This window comes from Macaca fascicularis, chromosome 1 (genome assembly GCF_037993035.2).
Source record: "Macaca fascicularis isolate 582-1 chromosome 1, T2T-MFA8v1.1".
Lineage (NCBI taxonomy): Eukaryota > Metazoa > Chordata > Mammalia > Primates > Cercopithecidae > Macaca > Macaca fascicularis.
In genome coordinates, this window is record NC_088375.1 from 148,055,984 (window position 1) to 148,079,924 (window position 23,941).

The following is a 23,941-nucleotide window of genomic DNA, read 5'->3' on the forward strand; positions in this document are numbered from 1 at the left end:
TACCAATGTGGTGTTCTCTCTCTTTCTAAGAAAACTCACCCCATTGCTATATTAATAGCTCAATTTACCTTTTATTAGATAGTTTATACATTCTATTAATAGTTAACTTTCTGAAACTTTATGTGTTGATTCTCAACAATGTTATTAAGGGGTTAGTTTTCATTATATGAAGTCCTCATAATACCATGTGCACATGATACTTTGTGGTTTTTTTTAGTGTAATGAAGTCAAATTTGGAATTTTTTTTGAGGTTATGAAAATATTCATTAAGTTATTTAAACATATTTATTGAATATCTACTATGTGTCAATTATTATTCTAAATGTTGAGGACACAGTAATAGGAAAAAGAAAAAATCCTTGTCTCAATCAAGCTTCTTGGTAATAGTCTTAGGACCTAATGATGGCATCAGCATAGAAATAACTTTATTGTGATGTTCCACAATTCATATAGAAAACGATTTTTGCTAGTCATTTCAGGCCTACGGCTAAAATAACTTTTAATCGATGACAAAAAACAAATATATCACTTATAATCAATGACAAAAAATCAAATTTGACTTCCTTACTACTTACTACTAGTCCTTTTCAATTATAGCTTATATAAACATGAAGTATTCATTTGTAATAAAAAATGTGATACAAATAAATCTATAAAATTATTTGCTACTATGTATATACAAATATTTTTTAAATGGCTTGGATACATTTTGATGTCAGTATACCAAATGAATCTGTAGCACACTCTAAAAATGTTTCTTAAAATGCTTACAAGTACAAATATGTATCTTTTCATATTAAAAATTAATGAATGGATTATTCAAAGACAAGAAATGATATACTCATTTTGATTAACATTTTACAACTCAAGTAGTATTAATTAATTAGAAAACTTACAACTTTTTTATATTCACTTTTATATTATAATGAGCTTTATACTAGACAATAAGTATAGTAAATTAAATTCTAAATAAATGTTTACCAAGTATGTATAACATTATAATTTCTAGTTTAAAATATGGATACAATTACAGCTAATCCAAAAATTGCCAAACTGATTGCAGAAATATTGGTACCCAGATCAGGAATGCTGGGTTCCTGTGGAGGAATAAAGTTAGTTGCTTGTGCAATGTTTGAAACCTCTGAGGTGACATTGGGTTCACGGATGGCTTGAATTGCAATATAGAATGTGGTACCATTCTCTATTTTAGAAGGTTCTGGTTTAAATTCAAAATGTTCTACTGAGCCAGCCTCCTTAGGTATCAGACCAGAAGTATTTATTAAAGCAGCTTTATCAAAATTTTCTTGGAGGTCCAGGACATGTTTGCTTGTTCTTATCATGTAGCTGTCAGCTGGAAAACAAATAGATACTTCAGATATATTAAAATCACTAGGATGGCCTTGCTGCCACCACACTGCCTTACATTTAGAAACCTATCAGAAAAGCATATTAGGTTTTAATTATGGAAATCCCATTAGCTTTTGTCTGGTTATTCCATCTTTATTGTAAGGACAAATGTGTGAACAGTTTTTCTTAAAATGTAGAATTCTCTAATCCCAGGAAATTTTAATTCAAAATCATATGATACTAAAAAGTCAGAATCTAGATTCCTTTTTAGGAAGAGAAATATAAGGAGTTGCATCTACTTTTTATTTTAGAACAAGGAACATAAAAGTATTCTAGGATAGTGAAGATATTCAGTACCCTATCTCTGTGTCATTTCTTATTAAGTTAAAAGAGAAAGTAATAGGATAGAGGAGAAAGAGAGATGATAAATGGAGTGGGAAACAGGGATAAGGATAAACAGCAAAAGGAGGCAGAGAGACTGGAATGTGTACTAATTAAAAACGTGCTAAGCAGAAAGACAAACATTGCAAGTTCTCACTTATTTGTGGGATCTAAAAATCAAAACAATTAAACTCACAGACATACAGAGTAGAAGAATGGTTCCTAGAGGCTGGGAAGGGTAGTGGGGGACTGGGCAGGAGAAGGTGGGGATGGTTAATGCCTACAAAAAAATAGTTGGAAAGAATGAATAAGACCTGCTATTTGATAGCACAACAGAGTGACTATAGTCAATAGTCAATAATAACTTAATCATACATTTAAAAATAACTAAAGCAGTGTAGTTGGGTTGTTTGTAACATAAAGGATAAATGCTTGAGGGGATGGATACCCCATTCTCCATGATGTGATTATTTCACATTGCATGCCTGGATCAAAATCTCATGTACCCCATAAATATATACACCTACTACGTACCCACAAAAATTAAAAATGTAAAAATATAAGAATAAAAAATGAAAGTATGTATGTGCTAAGGACCTAGACAGACCTTAAGTAGCACCCTAATTTTACTTGCTAGCTGTGTAATAAAAAGAAATGTATTTCAGCTTTCTTTCTTTTTTTTTTTCTTTTCTTTTTTGAGACAGGGTCTTGCTCTGTCACCAGGCTGGAGTACAGTGGTGCGATCTCGGCTCACTGCAATCTCCAGCTCCCTGGTTCAAGACTCTTCTGCCTCAGCCTCCTGAGTAGCTGGGATTACAGGCATGCACCACCATGCCCAGCTAATTTTTGTATATATATATTTTTTTCAGTAGAGAAGGGGTTTCACTTTGTTGGCCAGGATGGTCTCTATCTCCTGACCTTGTGATCTGCCCACCTCGGCCTCCCAAAGTGCTGGGATTACAGGCGTGAGCCACTGCACCCGGCCTTAAGCTTTCTTATCTCTAGTTTTTTATCTGTTAAAATAGAGATTCAGTTATTCAAATTATTCAACAAATATTTATTAAGTGCCTACTATTCTAGTGGTAAGAATTATAGATGATAATGCATGATGCACGTTTACTACAGTTTAATAAATGATAAATTAATAAATGTTTGAAATGTTGGCTGTTATTTTACCAAGAAAGGAAAAGAAGATGCCAACATAAATATTTCTTTCTACACTGCTTTTCAATATCTACCATTCATGTAAAAATATATTCTCACATTCTGAAATGTGATGAAAAATAAAACACCAGGTGTTCTTTTTTGAAGTAAGGACTTTGTTTTTAATTTTTCCATTAAATATCGAAGGTATTTCAAGTGTATGGTGAATAACTTTTAGTGTATTTTTAAAAAGAATTCAGGTCCTCTGCTTAACATTTAGTTTCCTCTTAAATAGGCCTTATCAATCCATTCTATTATTCTTCACAAAAACCCTGTGTTCCACTTAGGTAGGTCTCCTCTCTCTCTCTCTCTCTTTCTCTCTCTCTTCTCTCCACCTATCTATTCCTTATTTTGATTAGAATATTCCATTGTGAAATTTTGCTTTCTTGACCTTGCTTATATAATTTTGTTCTTTCTCTCTCCAAAAGGGTTGTGCCTCCTTCTCCATATGTATGCAAATTGTATTCATTCCTTAAGGTCCAACCAAGCCCAACTGCATGAAGTTCCATCCAAGTATTTCATTCACCCTGATGACTCTCTTCATGAACTTCTGTTTCATGGAATGGAGTTTTTCAGATACTTTAGTAGAGGTTCAACTTTTCATTCTGATTAGATCTTATTATTTTTGGGGGTAAAGACTGTGTTTTGTACTCTTCGTATCACTCAGGGTACCTGGTCCTGTGTTGACATGTATTTGATCTCCTTAATTACTTGACCAACAATACAGTTGTTGACACCCAACATGATAAAATTAGAAAATCATAAAATATTAGAATTATATCTACTTGTTTTAGTAATCTAATCTAATTTGTATATTTGACAGGTGTGGAAATTGTGTCCCAGGTAATTTAAGTGCTTCATTTGGGTTTACATAGACATTCATTTATTCTTTAAGAAACTGCGACTACCTTACTTTTGGAATATCTACAGGTAACATTTAACAGGTACCACAACCTCTTCCTATTCTTCCTAAGGAAAGACAAGATTAGATGCCACCTATTTTAGGCATTTGTGATTATACATTACTGCTACTTTTAGTTCTTATAATCAGCATGAGGGATATTTGTTATTAACCCAATCTTGAACTGAAAGTTTGGTTTTACTGAATTCACTATAGAACTAAATATTTGGTTAAGAAATTTCATTTGTGGTTTTTTCAGTGGCAATGGTATTTTTCACTTTTTTTTTAAAATTCTGCCATATGTTTAAGGGTCATACCATGACAAAATAAGGTATTTCAAAAGCTGTCATAAGATTTTCAACACTGAAATACAAAAGCTCTGTTTGTGCATATTCTATGATTCCTCTGACTTTAGAATGATTTTCTTCTTGTATAATAATGATAAGAAATGCAGCTTTGAAAATGCTACATAGTGAAAGATTAAGAAGCATCTTTTCTTTTGAGCGTGTACAATGAGGGGTTTATTGTAACCCAGGAGAAAGAGTACTGAACACTGGTGTTTTAGCACTAGCAATCTCTGAGGTATTATGTATATGTATATTGCATATTGCTTTCATTTTCCCAATCTTAAAGGGAAAACAGCAAGACTGGCATTATCCCATAAAAACCTACTAACCTACACAATACTGGAATATGGTAGGCATTTAATAAATACTGATTGAATTCAGTTAAATTTCAAGCAATGATAGAAGTAATTTAAACTTTTTGGAATGAGGGTCATTTATTATTAGGAACTTTGAATAAATGAGATCTTTTGACCTTGAACTTTATTCAAACTCCATGAACAAATCTTTCAAACTAGTGAATTTCTGTGCACATGAACATCTCTCTGTGGACACCTTCACTTCTCTTGGGTAACTACTCTCATTCTTCAATACTCAGGGGTAGTCTTCTCTGGGAAGGCTTTATGATATACTCTGATTTTAGCCTCTAACTAGGGGTTTGTGGCCCACCTATGGGTTGCCACATGATTCTCTGTTTATAAAAGCATATGTCTTGTTATAAGTAATTATATGTTTACTTGTGTGTCTTTTGTACTTAATTGATTGTTGAGAGTATAGATCATTTCTTAGGAATCTAATAGGGTGAAAGCTCAACAGAAGGTTGATAAATGAATGAAACTGTGCAAGTACAGAAATACTTAAAATTTGGGGGAAGATAATGCAACAGAAAGCTGTTAACTGTCCTCTTAATTTCTAAGCTGCTTCAATTTCTGACAGACAATTTGGCATAATAGAATCTGATATGACTGGGTTAGAATTGTAAATTACTAAATATAGAAAGAACTTGGTCCAATTAACTCTTACAGCTTTAGTTTTCACATCTGAAAATAAAAAATGCCCTTTGGTAGACAGTTCATAAATGTTATTTATAAACGGAACATTAGAAAATTCTCAGCAAATGAAAGTCAATGGGATTTCTTTTAGTATATTTTAAAATATAATGTCAAACTTACCTCTTCCTTTATCGAGGACCTTGCCAGGGGCAGTCCATGAAAGTTGAATACGATCTCCTTGAAACTTAGCATCCAGGTCTACAATTCTACCAGGTGGGAACACCTGAGAATGATTACCATTAGGAGGCACTACTGATATAGTAAACGACCCTCCAGAGGAGACTCTGCTGAAGCCGTCCATTTCAGCTTCTGCCACATCTTCTTTGACTTCAGGTTTGGGTAGGTTCGGTATAATTTTTCCTACCAAGAAAAACTTTTGTAATATTTCATTTTTTCATGTCTACTCTTTTTTTGTTTTTGTTTTTTGAGACGGAGTCTCTCTCTGTCGCCCAGGCTGGCTGAAGTGCAGTGGTGCGATCTTGGCTTACTGCAACCCTCGCCTCCTGGGTTCAAGCAGTTTTCCTGCTTCAGCCTCCCGAGTAGCAGGTTCTACAGGCGTCCGCCACCACGCCCGGCTAATTTTTGTATTTTTAGTGGAGATGGGGTTTCGCCATGTAGGTCAGGCTGGTCTGAAACTCCTGACCTCAGGTGATCCACCCTCATCTGCCTCCCAAAGTGCTGGAATTACAGGTGTGAGCCATCGTGCCCAGCCGCCATGTCTATTCATAGTGCAAGCTGATCTTGCAGCTGTAGAGGATTGATATTGATTGATGGCAGACTTTGAAAAAGTAACAGCTTTTATTGAGAAAAAGCTTGTTTATTGATATTTTAAAATTGATGAGGAAACATTATGCTATGTTAAAACTATCTTTCAACCTGTCTGTCTCTACTACTTGACTGCAAATTCTTTGAGGAATAGGATTATGTTTTGTCTTTGTAGCTCTAGCACCTAGCACAGTGCTTGCAACATAGTAGATGCTAAGTAATTTTTTTTTCAATGTAAATGAAATGAACTCAGGGGGATGTGAACAAAATATGTGGAAACATAGGTCTTTGCTAGGTCTACTAATAACAATATGGCTTTGAAACATACAGATGATTACAACGTTATATACTTGGGCTTTCTGTAGTACATTATATTTTCAATGTTTGCCATGTGCAATTTATCTAAACAGCTGGCACATTTCTATTTTAGTGCTACTTACCATTTTCAGCATAGCCCGGTATATACAGAGCTTTATTCTGTTGTTGACTTAGCCTAGCTGTGTTTTTTCTTGCCTGGGCATGCACTTTTAAACTGTATCTACCATTCCCATGGTAATCTGTAAAATACCTTGAGTAGATGCCATCATTCTTGACAGTATCAGCACCTTGATAATGAAATGTAAAAATTAGTCATCCAATAAAGTAAAAATGACAGTCATATCTGTTTATGAACACTGATAATGTTAGTAATTTGGGAGACAGTATGTAGCACAGTGTTTTAAGTACATGAATTCTGGAGTCAGACTATTTTGGTTGAAAGCTTGGGCCACTTGCTAACTCTGTGTTTTTGGAAAAGTCTAATTTATGGTAGGCATTCAATTAATATTAGCTGTTACTATTATTTCATAAAAAATACTTATCAAAATAAGAAAACGCAACTGGAGAAAGCATATATGAAACACTGACATTAATGAAAATAGAGAAAAATTGTGCTCTTAAGTTCCATGGAAAAAGTAAAATTGTTCATAAAATTTAAAAATGGCATATGTGCTATGTCTACAAGTTGTCAAGATAACTGAGAAAAAAGTTTTTAAAACATTAGGATTAAAATTCATTTACTTAAAAATGTGATTCATTAGAAAATACAGGAAATATTGACTTCTAGGTCATAGAACGGTAGGAGGATTTTAAGTTTAGTGGAAGTTGATGCAGATTCTTATTACCTGCGCCATTGTCCCAGAGCTCCAATGTTACTTGATGTCCGTCTTCATTTTCTATAATGGCTGTTACGTTGATTCCCAGAACAGGCAGAAACCCTTGACTGACTCGTGCATAAACAATCATTGGGCTAGGATAATGAGCTGTATTTTGACTTATGTGAGCAGTTGTAATTACTGGGAGTGTGGTAGGGCTTCTTGCTCGAGTGGTCATTGTCACAGTTAGCAATTGAGATTTCGTATGATTATTTCGAAGGCTGTAAGTCCAAGTGCCTGTCTGAAATATTAAAAAATATATATATATCTGAGAGCTTTGGTAATATTTTCCTACTTTTTGTTTGGGATACAAAATTATTTACAAATTTAAACAGAATAATAATCATGATTTTTAATATTGAATTTCACAAACAGTATGAATATGAATCCCTAATTATTCCATTTGATTTCTTTATTACAGATGATCTGTCATCATTTTAATATTGGCAATGTATAAGATGTTATTTATGTTATTTTCATCTTTTAAAAATAGAAGTTGATTAAGAAAGCTTAGAGAACATAAAATAATAGACCTACCTCTGCAATACCTGGTATTCGAAGACGGACAGACCGAATATTTAGTTTATCTTCTTGGAAATCTGAGGTAGTATATTTTTTTCCTTTTGGATCTTGAAGAATTATTTCTGGCTTTTGTATTGTCCATGTGACAACAAAGAAAGTATCTTTTCCAACTGTACTATCCACAGGCACTGTACCATTTATCCATTTCTTCCCTGGGATATCCAAGGTTTTACTTTCCAACTGTTGGATAAATAAAAACAATAAACATATGAAATCCACTTGTTATCATAGTTAATGAAATTTCTGAGTTTAGTCAGTTTAGAGTAACTTTAAATTTGTTTTTAAGATTTCAATTAGAATAAGAATTATTTTAAATAATTTTCCAAATAAAGAGAATAGAAAAATTCAAGAGAAAAAATGGCTTTAAGTGTTATGGAAAATCAAATTCAGTAAGGATGTTTTTCTTCTGCATATTTGAAATATTTTTGGGCAAAATAATTATTAGAGAAATAGGAGTTAGTAATTAGGATAATATAAATTTATTACAACTGTGAGAAAGAAAATAATTTTTTTTATTACACTGACCTGAACAGCCTGCTGAGAGATGTTGCCACTTCTAGATGAAATTCTGCTGAAAGCATCAATAAGGCCATTTATGTCCTTATGGGCATAAAAGCGACGTCCTCCTAAAATTGAATTTTAAGTGGAAAAGTCATATTTGTTATTTTGCTCTCATCAATACACTTTAAAATCTATTTTAAAATTTTGTTTTAAACTTACAAAAGATGAACTTCCCAGCACTTTGTGAACTTTCAGTATATCAGTGTCCCTTATGTAATCCTACAATAATAACTAAAACCTTGCTCAAAATAAGAAAGATAAGTAAGATTAAAAGAAACTTTAAAGAATGGGCCAAATTGTATTGTCTTTACATCAATCAGTCATCAAATGTAAGTGCCCGCCGCATTGGTAAAACTGGTGTAAGCATTAAATAATGTTATAAGAATGAAATTTAAGATAGTTCTTCTGAACCGGCTGTTTATTTTCTAGTTGAGTCTAAGGTACACCAAAACAATTAGACAATTACAGTCTACAATAAAGTAAAAATTAAGTGAAGGAAATAAATAATGTAGAAATTAATGAAGGGAGAGATTACTTAGGTGTAAGGAGTTAGGAAAGAATAGATTGCAGAGGGCAAGAATTAACACAAGTGACTGCCACAAATACAACAATCAATATATATTTATTGAATTGATAAATGGCAGAAAGATAAGCTGGAAGGTTATTGAAGTATTCCAGTCAAGGAATTATAAGAGCTGGATTATAATGGCAGTGGTAGAAGGATTGTATAGAAAGGTGAAATACAGAACTGTTTCAAACTAAGATTTAGCAAGATTTGGTGAAGCAGGAATAGGGTAGTATGATGGAAGAGCTCTGAATTGATAATCAGGACTCTATGGCCTTTGGCAAATCATTTGCACTCTCTAGGTTTCCATTTCCTCATCTATAAAAGAGGATTGTCAAAATCCCTACTGTGTGATTGAGTAGTATTTTGGAATTAAGCAATAATTTTTGACTTCCAGTTGAGTAACCATAGAGAAATAAGTTTCTGTTTAGTAGCATTGGCAGAAAGTAAGTGGGGAATGAAGACAGCAAATGTTAAATAACATCAGAAAAAAAACGGTGTATGAAGTGGAAGAAAAGGAAAAGAACTTAATCTAAAGGATGAAGAAGGGACAAAGATTAATTTTTAGGATAGGAAATTTTTGAGCAGATTTATAGAGAAAGAGCTCCTGGAATGGGAGAGACTAGAAATTTATTTTTTTATTCAAACTATATTCCAAAAGTTTACTTGTCATATTTGACAGGGTCTCCAGTTCTCTGTCAGCAGACGGCCCCAGAGCAATGGTGTGGATGATTGCACCACTTTGTTTTACCTCTTCAAAGCATGAGCTCATTTGATTATCTTCCCCATCTGTTAGTAATATGATTTCAGAACCCGAAGTACTCTGATTACTCTGGGAAATTGCCTGATAATGAAAAAGCCAGGTTGTTAATTGTAGAATGTCATATCTATCTATCTATCTACTTATCTATCTATTATTTTTGAGACGGAGTTTCGCTCTTGTTACCCATGCTGGAGTGCAATGGTGCAGTCTCGGCTCACTGCAACCTCCACCTCCCGGCTTCAAGTGATTCTCCTGCCTCAGCCTCCCAAGTAGCTGGGATTACAGGTGCCCACCATCATGCCTGGCTAATTTTTATATTTTAGTAGATACGGGGTTTCACCATGTTGGCCAGGCTGGCCTCGAACTCCTGACCCCAGGTGATCTGCCTGCCTTGGCCTCCCAAAGTGCTGGGTTTACAGGCATGAGCCACTGTGCCTGGCCCATATCTTAATATATTTAAAATAAGAATAAACCTGTTCTTCTAGTCCTTGCATCAGAGTAAGCAAAAGGAAACTCAGCAAAGTCATTTCAGTCTGAGTTGGCATATGGAAATGAGTGTAATTTACAGTGGTCTTGTAAGTTTTCAAAGCTAGAGTGTCAATACTTCTTCTAATCCTCTCAAATATACTTTTGCTACCAAAGAGAGGAAAAATAAGCACTTAGAGCAATGCCTGACACACAGTAAGTATTCACTGAATATTAGCTATTATTGTTGTCAGTATTATCTAAGAGGTGGGGGGGTGGAAGCAAGTGACTCAGGCAGTTCTAAAAGACTGCAGACTAGATATTATTTGGAAAGTCATGACCAAAGGTGGGTGTGCAAATTTAAACAGTGTACTATATGCTTTAAAAACACATTTTATTTGATCACTTCTGAAGAATCTCAGGATTCCCTGGACAAAAAAACTTTGACCTACCACAAAGAAGAATCAATTATTACAAATGTATTTTTTTTTCTTTTCATCTTTTCCTAAGTCCTACCAAGAGATTTGGCATTAGATACCTTGAGAGTAAATTCCAGCTCTGCCATTTGCTAAATAGAATAGCTAGTGTTTAGTTTTTCTCAAGACTTTATATTAAAGTATATACATGTATATTATATAGTACATACATGTATGTAAGGGTTATATACATTTATAACAGAGTTTTATACATAGATTAGTGTAATGATTAAATTTATGGACTTTGGGGTCAGAAAGACCAGGTTTTGAATCTTATATCTGCCAATTTTTGACTATATGATACTGAGAAAGATTTAATTACTGTGCACTTCAGTTTTCTTATCTGCAAAACGGGCATACTAATATTACTCAACTTACAGAGTAATGGTAAGGGTAAAATAAGACCATGCATTTAAAGCGCTTAGCATAGGCAATAACGTATAATATGATCAGTAAATGTTAGCTATTATGCTATTATTGTTAGAATTTTGTAAGTAAAATGCTTATGTATTGATTAGTTTTATTATATAAGTAATTAAGAGCTGTTTATAGCTCTGAATGTGATTCGACACCATCTATTCAGTGATAGACTTTGTGGTCAAGGTATCATAAGATATATATCAAGACCGGGCACAGTGGCTCATCCCTGTAATCCCAGCACTTTGGGAGGCTGAGGCAGGTGGATCACCTGAGGTCAGGAGTTTGAGACCAACCTGGCCAACATGATGAAACCCCATCTCTAATAAAAATACAAAAAATTAGCTGGGCATGGTGGCGGGTGCTTGTAATCCCAGCTACTCAGGAGGCTGATGCAGGAGAATTGCTTGAACCTGGGAGGCGGAGGTTGCAGTGAGCTGAGCTCATGCCACTGCACTCCAGCCTGGGCAACAAGAGTGAAACTCCATCTCAGAAAAAAAAAAAAAAGATATATATCAAAATATGTTTTAAAAAATACATGAACCAATATGTGTAAACATTCTAACATATTCCCAATTTACAGTGCTTGTCGTATTTTAGAAGTGAATAAACATATATAGTAAGAATTATAATTATCATAATAATAAACCTTTCTTAAGGATTTATTTATCTTACATAATGCCTGCAATTAAATGAGATAGGTACTATTATAATCCACATTATCTTGGTTGAGGAAGCAGATGTTCTGAGTTGAGTTACTTACTCAAGGTCATTTAGCTAATAAACATTAGAGCCAAGATACCACATTTGTCTGCATCCAGGTCCTGCCTTCTTAAACAAACACATTTAATCACAGACACAATGAAGAAAGTTGAGATGTAGTATTAATCAATAGCCTGGATAAGACTAGCAAGCTCCATTTTGAGGCAAGGAGAGGTCAGTGAAGGAAGTAGTTTTCTGTTTTTGTGACTTAAAGCATGACAATAAATAGGCTTAAATGAAAGTTAGGTTGGAAGCAATTCAAATGAGTACTGGAGGCAATTGGGTATAGTGCTCCAAGAGTGCTCCCAATTTTTCGAATTCACCATTTTAATTACATTAAACTTCAATCTATGTTTGTTAGGTTAGGTACTATGCTGGTTACGGAGCTGCTTCTATCTTTGTGATCTTTCCTTTCTTTCCTTCCTTTCTTTCCTTCCTTTCTTTCCTTCCTTTCTTCCCTTCCTTTCTTCCTTTCCTTCCTTCTCTTCCCTTCCCTTCCCTTCCCTTCCCTTCCCTTCCCTTCCCTTTCCTTTTTTTCGATAGGGTCTTGTTCTGTTGGCCAGGTTGGAGTGCAGTGACATGATCATGGCTCATTGCAATCTCTGCCTCTAGAGCTCAAGCAATCTTCCCACCTCAGTCCCCCAAGTAGCGGGGGCTACAGGCGCACACCACCATGCCTAACTGATTTTTTTTATTTTTTGTAGGGGCAAGGTTTCCCCATGTTGGCCAAGCTGGTCTCCTACTCCTGAGCTCAAGCGATCTGCCTGCCTCAAACTCCCGAAGTGCTGGGATTCAGGGGGACCCACCATGTCTGGCTTATTTTTGTGACGTTTTAATTTTTAAAAAATTTTAATGTATTTTTTATTTTTATTTTTTTTTGAGATAGAGTTTTGTTCTGTAGCCCAGACTGGAGTGCAACGGCACAATCTCGGCTCACTGCAACCTCCGCCTCCTGGGTTCGAGTGATTCTCCTGCCTAAGCCTCCAGAGTAGCTGGGATTACAGGCCTGCACCACCACGCCTGACTAATTTTTGTTTTTTAGTAGAGACGGGGTTTCACCATGTTGGTCAGGCTGGTCTTGAACTCCTGACCTTGGGTGATCCACCTGCCTCGGCCTCCTAAAGTGCTAGGATTACAGGCATGAGCCACCGCGCCCAGCCTCTTTGTGATTTTTAAATGTCAATTTAACTTGATAAACTGGGTCTTTCTTTATCCATCATATGGAAATGTTACTAATTTCCCTTTTCCATAATCCCCTCAGTGGCATTTTTCTCTGCTCCTTGAAACTCAGACTGTGGGAGTGTTCGAGAAATGGGGAGCTCTCCAATAAAATCATGATTGTGTGCACCCTGAAATTTTCCCCCCTTACTTAACCATTCCGCAGTGCAACTTAGCACCTCAGGAGTATGTCATTGGAATAGCCACCCTCAGAAAGGGTCTGGCTGTAAACAGATACTAGGAGAGGTTATTTTTTTCTTCTCATAAATGATTTACCTTGATCAGGTCATAATAATATTAATTGAGGGGCCCATGAATGCTTGTCCTTCGTGCAAAGGTAATTGGAGAAAATTAAAAACGATAGTAAATGGCAAATGATATTTTAAAAATATTTCATTTTACCTGAAATCCTGCTTTGAGTCCCCCACAAATTGAAGTGCCGCCACTAGGTTTTTGAGGCAGGTTTGCAGTGATCTTTTGGTAAGTGTTCTCATCAATTATTTTTGTGAGATTATTTTGGATTTCAGCAGAACTGTCAAATGTGACCATCCCAACCAAGGATCCCTTTTCAATAATTTGAATCAAGTACAGTTCTGCTGCTTGATTCATTCGAAAGAGACGGTCTTCCTGTAAGAAAAAGGTGTGAATAACTCACAAGACTCTCCAAATCTTGATGGATTAATGAATGACAAATCATTTATAGGCCATAGATCATGATAATAATTGATTGGTTGTATTTTAAAATTTAGCTTCTTCATTTTATTTAAAAAATTTAAAGAAAATCTTAAAAATTCAGTTATATTTGAAAAAGCCTTAAAAATCGATACCTTTTTATTTAATGGTTTTACATTGAGGAATTTCTCCTAAAGAAATAATTTTAAAAATGCATACAAAGATGCTCATTTTAATAATAGCAAGTGTAAATCTCCCAACTGTCCAACAACAGGGGATTTCTTGCCTAATTATAGTGTGGGCATGTTATACAAGCATTAAAAATTATGTCATGGAATCTTTTTTTTTTTTGTGGGGAGTATTAAAGATATATTAAGTAAAAAAATCAGATTATAAAACATTATATAAAATATAATCATATTTTTGAGGAGGGAAAGCAAATACATTAGCAAAGAAAAGACTGAAGTATCATATTTTCAATGACAGAATTATGGATGATTTTCATTTTCTTGCTTGGCTGTAATTTTTCTAGTTAGAACTAAAAGTTAAGGAATAAAAATGATTCATAATCCAATACCTTAATATAACAACTGTTTTTTTTTTGAGATGGAGTCTTGCTCTGTCACCCAGGCTGGAGTGCAGTGGTGCAATCTTGGCTCACTGCAACCTCTGCCTCCAAGGTTCAAGCCGTTCTCCTGCCTCAGCCTCCCAAGTAGCGGGGATTACAGACATGTGTCACCACTCCCAGCTAATTTTTGTATTTTTAGTAGAGACAGGGTTTCACCATGTTGGCCAGGCTGGTCTCGAACTCCTGACCTCAGGTGATCCACCAGCCTTGGCCTCCCAAAGTGCTGGGATTACAAATGTGAGCCACTGCACCCAGCCTACATTTTTCTGTTGGCATATTGTCTTCTAGTACTTATATATATAAAATTATGTGCTGAAATTTATTAGAACATAAATACATATGTATGTTTGTTACTAGAACTGAACCTAAGATTATATTTCCATCAGCTTAAATACTTAATACTTATATTTCTAGTAGCTTAAATACTTAAATAATTTAAGACAGTTAACCAAAAACTATCTTACTCTATTCATGCTTCCAGATTTATCAAGTACCAAACAGACTACACGCTGTTTGGACTGGAGCAATGAAAATGTAGGATGAGATGGTGAATTTATTTCTGTCATGGGAGATAAATGCTGAAAATCTTCAGAGCTCATGATTACATCCCATGTGCTTCTGTGATTGCACATTTTGTTCTGTAGGTTTGGAGCTTCTTTATTGTGTGTTTTTTCAGTACAAAATTCAGTCACCTGGAAAAAAAAATCAATTAGAAGACAAGATTACAATAATTTGTGAGGCATCAAATATGTAGTTATCTGTCATACATAGCCTCCACAGATTTTATCTCCTGTTAAAAACTACTTTATAATCTAACATTCTGACATCCATTTGCATACTTGAATGGAACAGAAGCAAGGTAAAGCTATCAATATGTACTGGTAAAGATTTTTGCTGATTCTTTTGGCTATAGATAGAAACATCAGTGGGGCATTGTGGCAGCTGGCATGACTGCTTATGTTAACTTTTTACTTTCCCTTCTAAACTTTGGGGGAGCTCAAGCCTTGAATTAAGTTTGAGGAAAAAGGGACAGGGCTTGTGATAATTTCTAGCTACCTCCTAAAAATGGTATAGAGAAAATGGCCTTCTTTAATTGTCTAGGTATGTTCCATATCATCATAGTTGATCAAAAAACTTGAAGACAGCTATTCTACAACCTGGATCGCTACTGGCTCTGGCAAATTTTGACATAAAGTAATACTCCTGAAAAAGGAATGAAAGTATAGGGAGAAAATGAGGAAATGTAATTATTTGTCTTTTAGAGGCAAGTGGTGAATTGTATCCAGTAATTCTGCCAATGAATATTTCATTACTATAGAATCTGTGAAAATGTTTTAAGTATTGAAAACGTAGTAACTTGGAAAAATGTGGTCTCCAAGAAGGAATTCATCTTGCTACTGCAAGATGAGCCTCAGCTTACAAGAAATATTTTTAGTAGTGTCATTTCATTATTTTAATGCCCTCCCAATGTAAAATATCCAGATGTAAGCTCAGAATTAGAAGAACTAAATTATTACATTTGAATACCTTTTATCTAACTTTTATGAATTTGTTTTGTTTCTGATATGGCTGATACATTTCCCAAATGGGGTTATATTGGATGGGAGAAAAATGTAGTTTGCAATCAAAGCAGTGATTCATAACCAAGTCTTGCTAGTATGAAATGCCTATCAAACCTGGTTCCTCTTTCCCCTACCACTGCCAGTGCCTTTATTTGGGCCTCTTACTTACCTGTTGCCATGGCCTTCCAACTGGTCTCCCTTGCCTCCACTATCAGCTCACTCTATCTCATCCTTTACAATTAGTAGGATTACCTTCCTGAAATAATTAAACTTATCACCAGTCTAAAACCGAGAGGATAAAACTCAAACACTTTAGCTCTGTATGTCCCCATTTTTTGTTTCAACCTCATTTCCTGCCTCTTACTCACTGTGTATTCTTTGCTTCTACCATACTGGATTTCTTTATATCCTTAAAATATGTCAGAAACTTTCATTAGGGTCTTTGCTAACCCAAATGCTAATTTCGTGCAAATCAGAAAAAGCACCACTTTCTCAAGTTCTTTTACTGTTATCTGCCAGAAAATTGTTCTAATAAATGTTAAAATCTTAATGACCATGATGCAAATAATTTAGGCAATGCTGAGCTTCCAGAATCATGAACAGCATTCCTGCCTTACTCCACTCTTTGCTTTTGTAAATCTGTTTCTTTGTATAGAATAGTCTTCCCCTTCTCACTTTGGCAAATACATACTCACTTTTCTCAAATCCCAGCTCAAAACTCACTCTTCAGAAACTGTTTTCTGACTTCCAGTTGGCAATGGTTACTGCTTCATAACACTTGGGTCATATCTCTATGTGTCTTCCCACTTAATAATATATACTTATTTTATCATATCTCTTTCTCCCTAAACTGAGTTTCTCAAGAACAGTCATCTTTAATTATATCTGTGTTCCCAGTTCTTAATGCAGTAAATACTAGGCATGAAGTAAGAATCATAAATAATAAGGATGACTATTCAACATATTAGATCATATCTTTCGTAGCTCTGAATTCATGCCCTCAGTACAGATACTATGCAATATATTTATGTTATGATAATTAGAAGTTAGTGTTATTCTGGAAATGTAACCATTTTATCTCTGGGCCATGTCTTGTATAATTAGTTGCCCTCCATATTTCAGCTCCACAATCTTCTTCATTATTATTTATGTACCATGTAGGCAGCGTGAGTTATCTCCTGATAGTCAAATGCTTTTGGAATTTATAGTATGGATCAGGCAGTACATACAGTATTGTAGTTATCCTCTTCTGTCACATGATTTGATATCTATTTGTACGCATTGCTCCAGATTTAGCAGATAAAAGGGAACATTCCTGACTCAAGTGTCAAATGTAGTCAAGCCTTTTATCATTAATGCCCGAAGGTCCAAAGGAATTTTAAATTTTATCAGAGATACTACGCCTTTACAAACTTCTGTCTAAAGAACTGTTTTGGTATTGGTATATGAAAACACCAGTCACTACCAACAAATACAGAGGTTTATAAAGGTATATGGCATATACCTGTGAAAATTTGGTATGTAAAAATTTGCTTCTTTGAAGTAAGTTAGTCCCACTATTTAGAGGTAGTGTACTTTGTTTTGATTTGTTGTTTTTGATAAGTTTCATATATTTCATATTTTAAAATATTTTTATATGTTTAGAAATGTTCATTAGGTAAGTACAATATGTTTGGATTAATTAAGATTAGGCTTATCCATGGGAAGAAACAACTGGTTATTTTTCAAATATTTAACACATTTTAAAAATTAAAAATTTAAAGTTTATATTGCATTCAACTTGTGCTAAACACTATGATAATACTTTACATTAGCTCTTGTAAACCCAACATGAATGACTATGTGAAGTAGGTATTATAATTCCTATATGAAAGATAAGACAACTAAATCTCAGATTTAGCAGTTTGCCCACAGTGGACATAGCTTTAAAATGACAGGCTGGGTTTTGATATCAGCTCTATCTGACTCCAAGACTCCAAGGTACCTATTCTTATGCACTAAGCTTTACATATTTAAACCAGATATTTCAGGTCAAACGTTAGTTTTCGACTTTTTTGTGGTGTGTTATTATTTAATTGGTTAGACACATTGGTAATTGTGACTTTTTTTTTCTTAAGTCTGTTCAGTGGAGGAAGAGCCCTATGTATTTTCACAATACCACTTTGCAATAGCTTGGCGTGCTTTAGTGTGAAGGTAATGGAAAATCTAAAATGTCAATCCTTTTCAAAGCTACATTATAAATTACTTTAGAAAAGTAGTATGGCTAACACTTAGAAAACAAATTAAAAGTAAGATTGTAACTCTATACAGAAGTCCACGGAAGTCAATGAAGGAAGAGATGTATTCTAAGAATTTATTGTGTGACTCCAGTGAGAAGGCTACAGTGCTACATTTGAATAAAAGAAATAGGTTAATAAGAAAAGATAGGGTAATTTCCAGAGACACCCTGATACATGCCAGAGAAAATGACCTCTAATTAATTGCCTGAGTAATTTTCTGCCTTTCTATTGATACCCATAATTTCACAGTAGAATATCCAGTTTCTCTAATTAATTTTTTTTCCCCATGGATTCCTTTGAGAGACTGGAAAAAAGGTACTTACAAAATCAAGATTTTGCATAAACATAATGGATTCCTTGGCAGTCTGGGATCTGTTTGGGATAAATGTACATTTTGCTTCATACAGCCTCGTCTTTGGGTTACGTCTGCATGGTCGTTGTATACAGCTGCCCCCCTGGCATTCGTTCAAAACCATGTTAACACCAGTAATATGAGTGGAACATCTATGAGGAAAGAATTAGATTATATATGTATATGAAGACTTGGCAAATCATGAATGAAGACCAACATCCTAAAATTTTTCCTTCAGTGACAACTGCCATGGATCATGTACTAAACATTACATTTTGACAGAAATAGGCACAATATTCTACCTCAATTTGTAATCAGTTTCAATAGAAACAATGTTGTCAGTTCATATTTATTAAACATGCATTGATCATTGTGATCAATAAATCTATTATCCTTGTGACTTTGAGCTAAAGATGATAATTCCTAATCAGAGGGATGTTGTAAAGATTACATGAGTTAAAAGGTACAGTGGAATTGCTTATTAATAGGAAAGGGAAAGTCAATATTATGCTTAAAATCCTTTTCAATTTCCATATGTGGTATTCACAGTTTTGTGTTTATAGCATTTTGTAATCTGTATTTTGAGAACCACTTCACTAAACTGGTGGAAGAAATAAAACTAAACCCTGCATGAAAAGGCTTGTGCCTTCAAGCCATTTGGTCCTTATGGTAAAAATAATTGTCCAGTCCCTGGCAGGGAATAGGGGGCAGGGTACAGGGACAGGATTCTAAAGTTTCTGTTTATATGCAGGATATCCTACCATTCTGTGTTAATGTTAAACTTCATGACATTAATCAATTTTAATGAATTTGTGTTGCAAGAATTTAGGGACATGGTGAGTCATATTTCCCAGAGGGTTAGTTCTTGAGTAAGCCTGAAAATTAAACTTACATATGACGAGACTTCACTGCTTGAAAGTGCCTGACACACAATGGGAGCTCAATAAATGTTTTAGATACTTGTTTTTACTAATGTATCTATTTTTATGACTGATTATAAGGAAACTCATTTATTTTTCATGAATTTATAAAAAATTTGTTGTTTGATACATTCTTTGTTTAGCTTTTACTTTACGCCAGGTCCAAGACCAGAGGATTAAAAAAATGTGCAGTTCTTAAGAATGTTAAAGTCTAATGGGGAGAATAAAATTGTATAGACAATTACTGCCCAGCGACATACGTGTGAGAGAAGCCCATACATGCTGTAGGAGCATTCTTAAGGGAATTTAATCCCAAATGGAGGGAGAGGAAAGACATTTAAGTAAGAAATATTTAAACGGAATCTTAAAGGATGAACAGGCATTATTTGAGTAAGTGAGGAGTTGTGTGGGATGAGGTTGAAAGAAATGAATGTCCTGCACTGAGAGGAGCCCAGTCTGTGTGAAAAACTGCAGGAAGCTCAGTGGAGATCAAGCGAACAACACAATGGAGATGACGAGAGGCATTTTTCCATTACCCCCCTTTCCTCGAATACATTTTTCATCGCAAAGACTTATTTCCTATTATATAACTTCTATTGTTCTTCAATATTCTTTAAATACTCTATGTGCTTGATATTTTTAACTAAGTTTAAACATCTCATCTATTTGTAATAGTGCCTGCAGCACTTAGAGTTATATTTTTAAAAAATCAACTTACTACCTTATCCTTATGAAAAGTACTTTTTCTTTAAGATCAAGATTAAATGAAAAGTATAATACGATATTTACAAAGAAGCTCTAGCAGCCTAACTGATTTCAGTGAAACAGATTTACCTTAAAAAGTGATGAATCAAGTGTAGCAAAAGAGTGGGTAGGGTTGAATACCTATTCTCGGATATGTTGGGATTTAGGCTACAGCTTTTTCCTTTCTCCTCTGCCCATAACATGTTACAGCACAGTCCCTGTGAATACTGAAATTATTTCCTGTTTTTGATTCATCTTGATGCCAAGGTAGAATCTCTAGATTTAATTGGTGGCATACATGATGGGGCAGGTTGGATATTGCAATGAACTGTTTGAACATTCTCAGGTAGTTACCTGAGATAGCCTTTGTTTGCCTAGCATAGAAAATTAAAGAGTCATAAGTAAAACATTTTGAAAACAGGTTTGCTCAATACAATGATACCTTGTTGCTTCAATAGTGTTTCTTCTGGAAATATAGAATGGCTGGTCCACATTATACTCATCAAATACTCCCCACCGGAGATGGGCCCACTCATGGACAAATACTCTACCTGTGAGAGAATACTGCCACTTATACATTTATAGTTACAATATTTTAAGACAGTTTCCTTATATTTCTCTTAAACCTCTCCCCAACCTAATTGAGTCAAGGTACTCCAGAAATTGATGCCTTTTATTAGGCCAAAAAAGTTGAAATGAGTTGGTGCCAATAAATGATGCATTTTGTTGTTAAACACACACACACACTCACACACGCACACACAGACACACGCACAAAGAAATATAATTAGGAACATAACTAGCATATTTTCAAGTAAAGGTATTATTTACTACCTATTTTTTTCTTCTTAGTTTTGTTTTCTTAGGCGACGGAATCTTGCTCTTGCTCTGTTGCCCAGACTAGAGTGCAGCGGCATGATCATAGCTCACTGCAGCCTCAAGCTCCTAGCCTCAAGTGATCCTCCTGTGTCAGCCTCTTAAGTAGCTGGGACTACAGGTATGCACTATCATGCCTGGCTAGTTTTTAAAGTTTACTTTTAGTTTTTTAGAGACTGAAGGCTCACTCTGTTGTCCAGGCTGGTCTCTATCTCTTGGGCTCAAGTGATCCTCCCACCTCAGCCTCCTAAGTTGCTGGGATGACAAGTGTCAGCCACTGTGCCTGGCTTCTTTAAATTTTTTTAAAAAATACCATTAAACATAGTGTTATTTTTTTTCCACCAGCGGAAATGAGAACAGAAGTACATCTTAGATATCTCTACCTCGAGGCCCATAAGTAAGCAAATTATTAGTCAACAAGAAGTTTGGAGTAAAATGTATATATTGTCCTTTATCTCCACATTGTCCATATTGAAGTGTATAGGGATCATCTCCATATTTCAGGTGAGGATCAGCAACTAAGACATCTGCCTAAAAAGCAAAAGAACAAACAAAAACAAATTCCAAGAGCAATAGAAACAAGAGATTTTAGAAAATAGGACTTTTTTCATATACATTAAGAAAAGTTATATTACTAATTACTAAATTAGTGATTAGTAATTGTTAAACAATTACAGATATTAAGTTTTTAAAAGCACAGGAGGAAAAAAGCAGTTTAGGAGTTAGATGAAATAGCCTACCTGGTCATATGATTCTTGTTTTGGGATTAAGTACTCAGATTTTGATTTCCAGGTTATTGGAACTAAAATGCTTACATTCCTGAAATAAGCTCTTCGTTTGGTGGCATGAAACAGGTAAGCAGATGCTTCAGTTACCATTTCCTGACAAAATTTAAAATACCTTGTGGTAATAATTTCACAGCGAAATGAATATAACAGTACATATATAACTAGATGAAGCAAATCTAAGCCTCTTTTCCCCGAACATTTTGGGAAAACTAACTGAAAAATATATTGAAGTTTTCTATAGTTCTTCAGTCTGTAAACTCCTTATTTTCACATGCTCAAAACCACCTTTTAAAATTTTTTACCTGCATTCAGCATGATGGGTTGGAGATGGAAATTAGGGTGCTGGGTGAGATGTCAAGGTGATTAAGACTGGGAGCCTGGGCCGGGCGCGGTGGCTCACGCCTGTAATCCCAGCGCTTTGGGAGGCCAAGGCGGGCGGATCACAAGGTCAGGAGATCGAGACCACGGTGAAACCCCGTCTCTACTAAAAATACAAAAAAAAAAAAATTAGCCGGGCGCGGTTGTGGGCGCCTGTAGTCCCAGCTACTCGGGAGGCTGAGGCAGGAGAATGGCGTGAACCCGGGAGGCGGAGCTTGCAGTGAGCCGAGATCGCGCCACTGCACTCCAGCCTGGGCGACAGAGCGAGACTCAGTCTCAAAAAAAAAAAAAAAAAAAAAAAAAAAAAAAAAAAAAAGACTGGGAGCCTGTTGGTAAAGTTGTTTATTTGATCAAACAGAGTTGCTTCTGGTTGTTTAGATAAATTGGGAGTTTAAAGTTTGGTAGATTATTGTAATTGATGTCAATTGAAAAAAAAATTTCCTAGATTTATTTTTGGTTATCTTCTCCTATGTAGTGTTTTCATAAAAGGCAAAGTTTTACCAAATAGAAATGAAAATAGAAATACATAGGTTTCATTGGCTTCAGATCCCAGTTTTGGCACTTATTGTGAGATTTTTACAAATCACTTCATTTATGCAAAGGTAATAATTCTTGTTTTTGAATTCCTCATGGAGATATTGGGAGGATCAAAGAAGACAGTATATATTAAAGTGATAAGTATAAAGTGTTTTTTATTATACTGAATAATATAAATAAAGAAGGTACATCCATTAAAAATATGTCATTTTTTCTTTAAGATACATATGACTTTTTACTTTTCCAGAGTTTGAACAAGTGTGAACAACTGAAAAAATGTATAGGATAAAACTCTAGGGCTTAAGTGTAGATTAGTTAGCTAAACTTTATAAAAGTAACTTTATGAAGATAAAATTTGAGAATAATTTTCTACTTGCTGTAATGTCTTTCTGTTAGCTTAACTAGTTGAAAAAAAATATTAGTTCAGCCTTTTAATAATTCATTGGGGAATGGCCAATAGTCTTAACATATAATAAAACACATTTAAACTAAGCAGGTATTAATCTGACAGTTTAGATAAATGCTATATAAATGATAAATGCTGTTGAAGCAATTTTGGAAAGTTATCACTCAATGAATACCTACGCAGCATGAGTTGAAAATACTTATTGAAATAAAAATATGTGGCTAATAAATTTTTCTCTTACCTTTATGTTTTGAATGAGTTTTTCATCTTCTGGTATACTGGGATTAATTGCAATGACAATGCCATCATATCCATTGTTATTTAAAGTTACCTGCGAGCTTTTCAATACAGGCAAGAGAAGCAAGGATAGGAAGAGAATCACCTTCAGACTGAACACCATTTTTGCACGTTGCAACAAACCTTTTGGAAATGTACAAAGGGCATTTATGTATCTGCTTAACTCAGGAATTTGCATCAAGACCAAAATATTTGCATAAAGTTAGTATAGTAAATTACTAAAATATCTTGGAGTTGCTAAGTAGCAATAGGGATTATGCTGAACACATTTATCATACTTTCTAAGACAGCTGGGGCATTAATATTCATTGGATTGAGTAATTCTTTTAGATTGTGTAGTTGTCATCATAATGGTGGGAGATCATAATTGTCATCATAATCACCATCAAATAGTATTAGAGATGGTATTTGTTTATAAAGAAGTACAATCTGGAGGGATGAGGAACTATAATTAAAAGAACCAGGAAACAGTAGATTAAAAGGCCTGGTTTAAAAAAAGAATAAAGG

General features: G+C 34.7%; 1 protein-coding gene across 2 annotated transcripts; it reads right to left on the minus strand.

Annotated features, from left to right (window-relative positions):
* Positions 1 to 403: 403 nt before the first annotated feature.
* LOC101865639 (calcium-activated chloride channel regulator 1) lies at positions 404 to 23,553 on the minus strand. 2 transcript variants are annotated; one of them, XR_012418143.1, is made up of 15 exons: positions 23,379 to 23,553; positions 21,769 to 21,909; positions 21,412 to 21,559; positions 20,595 to 20,703; positions 18,460 to 18,640; positions 14,760 to 14,987; positions 13,398 to 13,622; positions 9,561 to 9,738; positions 8,489 to 8,548; positions 8,294 to 8,394; positions 7,724 to 7,948; positions 7,157 to 7,427; positions 6,434 to 6,598; positions 5,349 to 5,588; positions 404 to 1,351 (listed from the first exon to the last, which is right to left on the minus strand). XR_012418143.1 is itself a non-coding variant. In XM_015433329.3 (14 exons), the coding sequence occupies exons 1-14, from the start codon at positions 23,535 to 23,537 to the stop codon at positions 1,011 to 1,013; spliced, it is 2,712 nt and encodes a 903-aa protein (XP_015288815.3). In that variant the 5' UTR covers positions 23,538 to 23,553; the 3' UTR covers positions 404 to 1,010. The 2 variants fall into 2 exon arrangements, 1 of the variants encoding a protein (XP_015288815.3); XM_015433329.3 differs by lacking the exon at positions 8,489 to 8,548.
* Positions 23,554 to 23,941: the final 388 nt, after the last annotated feature.

Excerpts from the sequence above, each read along its gene's own strand:
- LOC101865639 (XM_015433329.3), bottom strand. The coding sequence starts at position 23,537 with ATGGTGTTCAGTCTGAAGGTGATTCTCTTCCTATCCTTGCTTCTCTTG. Across the intron at positions 9,739-13,397 it reads GACTCAAAGCAGGATTTCAG|GCAATTTCCCAGAGTAATCA; the intron begins GTAAAATGAAAT and ends TTTCATTATCAG. Across the intron at positions 7,428-7,723 it reads GAATACCAGGTATTGCAGAG|ACAGGCACTTGGACTTACAG; the intron begins GTAGGTCTATTA and ends TTAATATTTCAG.